The sequence below is a fragment of the Pan paniscus genome, chromosome 15 (assembly GCF_029289425.2).
Source record: "Pan paniscus chromosome 15, NHGRI_mPanPan1-v2.0_pri, whole genome shotgun sequence".
In the NCBI taxonomy this organism is placed as follows: Eukaryota; Metazoa; Chordata; class Mammalia; order Primates; family Hominidae; genus Pan; species Pan paniscus.
In genome coordinates, this window is record NC_073264.2 from 108,280,952 (window position 1) to 108,286,782 (window position 5,831).

Consider the following 5,831-nt stretch of genomic DNA (forward strand, 5'->3'; position numbering starts at 1 on the left):
GAAAGCGCCACTTCCCCGGGGAGCAGCGGTCAGTCGTTCTGCATCCTCCTGGGAGCCTGGTTCCTGCAGTTCCCACGGCCGCGCTGGGTAAAGCTGGCAGGGAAGACAGACCTCTACCGGGGCAGGGCCCTGCAACTTCTTTCTCCTGTGTTAAACTGTTCTCAATGACAGAGGCTGCCATGATGGTGACACTGAAGAGCACTGGCAAACGCACTAGCTGAGTAACAGACACTGTAACCAGCTGGCTGCAGCATTCGGAGTGGGCAGGTGCTGCCTGACTGCAGGGACAGAGGGCCACCTGTCTTCTCTACACCCTCCTGGCATTTCAGAGCCCTGGCCGGAGCCTGCCTTCCTGGCCATGGTTGTGAGCAGGGAGGCCTGGGTGTACACGTGTCCATGTGTGGATCAGCAGAGGGGTAGAATGGGGCCTGTGTTTTTTTACCCCATCCCACCCGATGGCCTACGTCGGAAAGTCACGTAGGAATGAGGAAGGTGAAGAGGGTTCTTGCAGCTGACACCAGGCTGCCCAGCTTAGGTTGGGCCTGACCTCAGGACTGAGCCCAGCCCCCAGGGTAGCCCCAGTGCTCGCCGTCATACCCCATGATGCCCTACTGTGTTCACAGGGGAATGAGGCAGCTCCCCACACACAGAGGGCTCCCAGGACAGGTCCTGCCAAGGGTGTGACTGATGACCTGCTCCCCGAGTCCAAAGTCCTGGCTGAGGTCCAGGCAGCTGTGTCAGGGAGGGTCACATGGCACAGGCCAGGAAGCCCCTGCCCATAGGGCTAGCATTTACCATCCACGAACGCGCTCCCTTTCAGGGTGCCTGATAGTGGTGAGGGTCAGATCGGGGATGATGGAAGTCATGGCCAGGGCAGGAGGTAAAGAGGATGCATGGCCTCCTGGCCTCGGAGAGTTTGCAAAGTGCCCTCGGATCTGACAGGGGCTGGAGAGCAGAGCACGCGGTCACTGCGTTTGGTGGCTCCTACCTGTGGGGGCTCCTCGCCGCTGGACCAGAGACAGCTTTCTGGGGGGCCTTCTGCTGCTCACTGATATCATAGAATGTTGAGTATCATACTTTCCTACCTCGCTTTTATTTGCGCGGGTTTAAATGTGCCTTAACAGAACCCGTGCAAAGGCTTGCCAACTGTCTGGCTGCACCGGATGAGTAGAGCATCTTCCTTGGTGGCAGGTGGGTGCGAGGAGGAGGGGGCTGGGCTTTTCTCCGGACAGGTGTTTGCCCAGAAGACCATCATCCCTGGACTACGTTAGGAGGAAGTGGCACCGCTCCGAGGTACGGGAAGAAGGGTTATAAAGGGGGGAGTCCACCACACATGGTCTTGAAGAAGCTTTTATAAAAGGCAAAGGCATCTTTGCCGGACGTTGTTGCAAAGGAGTAGAAACAAGCAGACGAAAACATCCCAAAGGGTAACCACTAGCGTTCCTGCTTCTTGCAACATTCATCCCAGGCTTCTAGCTCAGCCCGCCCCAGGCCAGGTGATCGGCCGCCACATCCCCTGCGACTGAAGCACCTGCTCCTCCATGAACTTGCCAAGAGCTGAGCGCCTTCGCTCCACACCGCAGCGCAGCCTCCGGGACTCCGATGGGGGAGACGGTAAAATCGATGTCCTGGGAGAGAAGGAAGATGAAGACGAGGTGGAAGACGAGGAGGAGGAGGCGAGCCAGCAGTTCCTAGAGCAGTCGCTCCAGCCGGGGCTGCAGGTGGCCCGGTGGAGCGGGGTTGCGCTTCCCCGAGAGCACATCGAGGGCGGCGGCGGCCCGAGCGACCCCTCAGAGTTTGGCACCAAGTTCAGGGCACCGCCAAGGTCTGCGGCGGCCTCTGAAGACGCCCGGCAGCCGGCAAAGCCTCCCTACTCGTACATCGCGCTCATCACCATGGCCATCCTGCAAAACCCGCACAAGCGCCTCACGCTCAGCGGCATCTGCGCCTTCATTAGTGGCCGCTTCCCCTACTACCGCCGCAAGTTCCCCGCCTGGCAGAACAGCATCCGCCACAACCTCTCGCTGAACGACTGCTTCGTTAAGATCCCCCGCGAGCCGGGCCACCCAGGCAAGGGCAACTACTGGAGCCTGGACCCCGCCTCGCAGGACATGTTCGACAATGGCAGCTTTCTCCGGCGTAGGAAGCGTTTCAAGCGCCACCAACTGACCCCGGGAGCCCACCTGCCCCACCCCTTCCCTCTACCTGCTGCACACGCCGCCCTGCACAACCCCCGCCCAGGCCCTCTGCTTGGGGCCCCTGCCCCGCCGCAGCCAGTCCCGGGGGCCTACCCCAACACCGCCCCCGGGAGACGCCCTTACGCTCTGCTGCACCCGCATCCTCTTCGCTACCTACTGCTCTCGGCCCCCGTCTATGCCGGGGCACCGAAGAAAGCAGAAGGCGCGGACCTGGCGACCCCGGCACCCTTCCCGTGCTGCAGCCCTCACTTGGTCCTCAGCCTTGGGAGGAGGGCAAGGGTCTGGCGTCGCCACCGGGAGGCGGATGCATCTCTTTCAGCATTGAGAGTATTATGCAAGGGGTCAGGGGAGTGGGTACAGGGGCTGCGCAGAGTTTGTCCCCGACCGTGTGGAGCTACTGCCACCTGCTCCAGCGACCATCAAGCCTGTTGCATCCCCAGGCAGCTTCCCCTTTGCTGCAAGTGTCCGCCGCCGCCGCTGCTCGGACAATTTTGCAGCAATAGCAGCAGCATCAGGAGGAGGACTGCGCCAACGGCTGCGCTCCCACCAAGGGCGCGGTGCTGGGCGGGCACCTGTCGGCCGCGTCGGCGCTGCTGAGGTATCAGGCAGTGGCAGAGGGCTCTAGGCTGACATCGCTGGCTGCCCCTTTGGGCGGAGAGGGGACCTCACCAGTTTTTTTAGTATCGCCCACGCCCACTTCCCTGGCCAACTCCGCAGGGCCCTCCTAGAGCCAGGTGGGAGTGGGGAGCGACCCGCAGCTGCTCACTCCACCTTGCGCGGCCCATACTGGGCGTGTGCATCTGAATCCCGCTGGAGAGCAAACACGAACCTCTGTTCGCTGCAAAATGGTTAGAAAGAAACAGCTGGATTACGTTCCTCTAAAAACCACCTGAACGTAACCTTCGCAGGGCGTCAAGTCATCTTTTCTTGCCTTCGGTTGTGGCTTCTATGGCTTTCCCGATTTGCACATTTCCTGGGGTACTATGAACGTGAGTGGGGTATTTTGTTCTGGCATTAAAAGAAAAACAAGCAAGCAAACAAAAACACAGCCTCCGATGCCAAACATGTTCCCCCTTCTTCACTTCCTTGGAACTGGAAGTATTATTCCTAAGTCTAGTGCAAAATGCTTCTACTCTCTGTGTCTTCCTGATGGGGATGTTTAATGTAAGTAGGATATTAATTTCAGAACATTGATTTCTTATCTGTGTGTCTGACGTGCCATCTTTAATGTTAAAATTAAGGTGTTAAAATTAAGCCTAGTTATATAGACGAAATAAAATGCTAAGTCACTACATTACATCGTTTATTTTCTATTACGTCTCATTCTTCCCTTTCTAAATGGAACTTTTTAAAACCTACATTATTTTCCCTCAAACAATTTATTTTCACAATTCATATTTATTGTAGATAGCAGAAGTAATCCATTTTAATATGGCCTTTAAAAATTCCAAATATTTGAGGTTGAAAATGTCCTGGCTTTTAAAATAGGAAATTTACTATTTATGAGACTTCTAAAAGAAAAGAATAGGAGGGCATGTAAATATATTCTCCATTTATTTTTCATCACCCCCCAACAAGCTGGAAAACCATTTGAGATCAATTTGGAATGTAGTGGCCAACATGTACTCAGGGAAAATAAAAGGCTATAAATATATATATATATATTTTAAGCACTAGAATTTTCAAAACTTATTTCTTAAAAAAAAAAAAAAACTCTGAAAAGACTTTGCAACTAGAAAGGTTTAAGTGTTACTCGGCGTCAGGGGACGGAGTGGGGGGAAACCAGACAAGAACGCCCATCATGAATTGCTCCCCACAAAGAAAACAAATTTCTAGGAACTTGGCCGTTTTCCCCTGTCCTGAGTGGGGTTCCCGATTCCGTGCCGCTTTGAGGGAAGCTGCTCTGTGAATGTGAGAAAGTTTTTCCCCCAGCCCCCATCTACTCCCCACCCCCAGCTATGAATTTCTTATTTCAGGAGGGAGGACAAACATGGAGACACACATTTTTACAGTAGTCTAATTGGCCGATTTTTCTCCGGCTTCTCTTCTCCATCCCGTCTCTTGGAATTTCTTGGCATGCCCTACCTGAGATCCCCTACGGGAGATTTCCTCTTGGCTCCTGCGGTTCTGAGGACGTTCTGAAAAGTTCCCAAGCCCCACCTTTGGTAGCTGCCCAGACCCCAGCTTCCAATTCTTCCCTCTTCTTTGCACGGGTAGCCGTCAGCCCCATAGCACCACCAGCGTCCAAAATAGACCACTTTTAGCAAATCCGGCAGGGCTGGGGCAGTCTAAGAGTTTGGAAACAAACTGAGAATAGAGGGGTCCTATTTCATGCCAGGTTCTCGCTGGTTTACGTTCCAACTCCCCTCTGTCCGTTGTGCGAAAACGTCTCCAGGCCGACCTTCCTTCATTTATTGTCAACAAACGTCCTGGGAGAGCGGCTACAGCCGGCCGCTGAACCCAGAAGGGACTTTCTCTAGGCTTTCTTGGCACCCTCCCAATTATCTTCCTTCTCTTGCCCGAGGGCAGACCAACACAGCTACGAACAGGGGTGACTGAGGGTCAGACCCCTTCCCGGAACCGCCTCCAAGCTCCTAATTTTTGCCTAATGTTAAACCATATCCAAAGATGAATATTTAAACCATCAATTCAGTGGCGGAGTAAATTAAACGTTATTCTCCGATCAAACAGGAGCTTCGGGTCCACCTGTTTGGAAGCACCCAGGCGGCTTGGAGAGGTCCGGCCTTCGGGTGCGACCCGCAGGGGTTGCCTTGCCCGGCTCGCGGAACGGACGTTTACCTGTCGCAGCTACGAACCCACCAACGACACCAAGCACTTGCCGGGCAGACCAGGCGTCGTGGAGGCGCCCCAGCCCCCCCACCGCCCCGCAACGACGCGTCCCAGAGGTGCGTAGTGCTTGGCGCGGTGACCAGACCTGGCCGCCTTCCTGACTGCACAGAGCGAGAGGCCACACTCTGGATCCCAGGCCGGGTCCCTGCGGTTCTGGGAGGGAGGTCCCGGACGCCTCCCAGATCTCGGGCTTCCGTAACCCTGAGGCTGGGTTTTAAAATCACGGCTCTTCCAAGTTACACGAAGAGTCCATGGTCAAGGGTCAGGGGTGGTCTTCGACCCTCGGGATCGTCTTCTTGAGAAATGGCTGAGAGCTAAGCCTAGAGCTGCCCAGGGAAGGAAGCCAAAGAGCTGGAGCCGAGCGCGAAGGGCTGGGAGGCGCGGGGAGGCCCCTTACCCCCGACCCCCCCCCCCTCACTGTCCTGCCCGCTAATAACGCTGATAATAGTAACAGTATCGGCCAACTGTTTCCCCCCTGCTCCTGGTCTGCCAGGCACCGGATCCTCCTTCAGCACTCCCAGCACTCACTGAAGAAGACACTATGGAATTCTCCGTTTTCCAGACTAGAAATAAGGAACTCGGGGAAATTAAGAAACTCGCCCGACGACCCTCAGGCAGTAGCACCTGGCCAGGTTTGCTTTCTGAACCACTAACTCCACTCGCGCGCGCCACCTTTCCTGCCTGGGCCTCTTGCGGGTCACAGGGGTGGAAGCCTGACCTGGGCCAGGGCCCGGATTTCTTCCTCCTGGCCTCTGTGCCACCGCCCCCGGTGCCAGGAAGCGC

At 55.8% G+C, this 5,831-nt stretch overlaps 1 protein-coding gene across 1 annotated transcript; it reads left to right on the forward strand.

Annotated features, from left to right (window-relative positions):
- Nucleotides 1-1,218: 1,218 nt before the first annotated feature.
- LOC117976738 (forkhead box protein D4-like 3) lies at nucleotides 1,219-3,492 on the forward strand. The gene has a single exon (XM_063596142.1). The coding sequence runs from the start codon at nucleotides 1,542-1,544 to the stop codon at nucleotides 2,793-2,795; it is 1,254 nt and encodes a 417-aa protein (XP_063452212.1). The 5' UTR covers nucleotides 1,219-1,541; the 3' UTR covers nucleotides 2,796-3,492.
- Nucleotides 3,493-5,831: the final 2,339 nt, after the last annotated feature.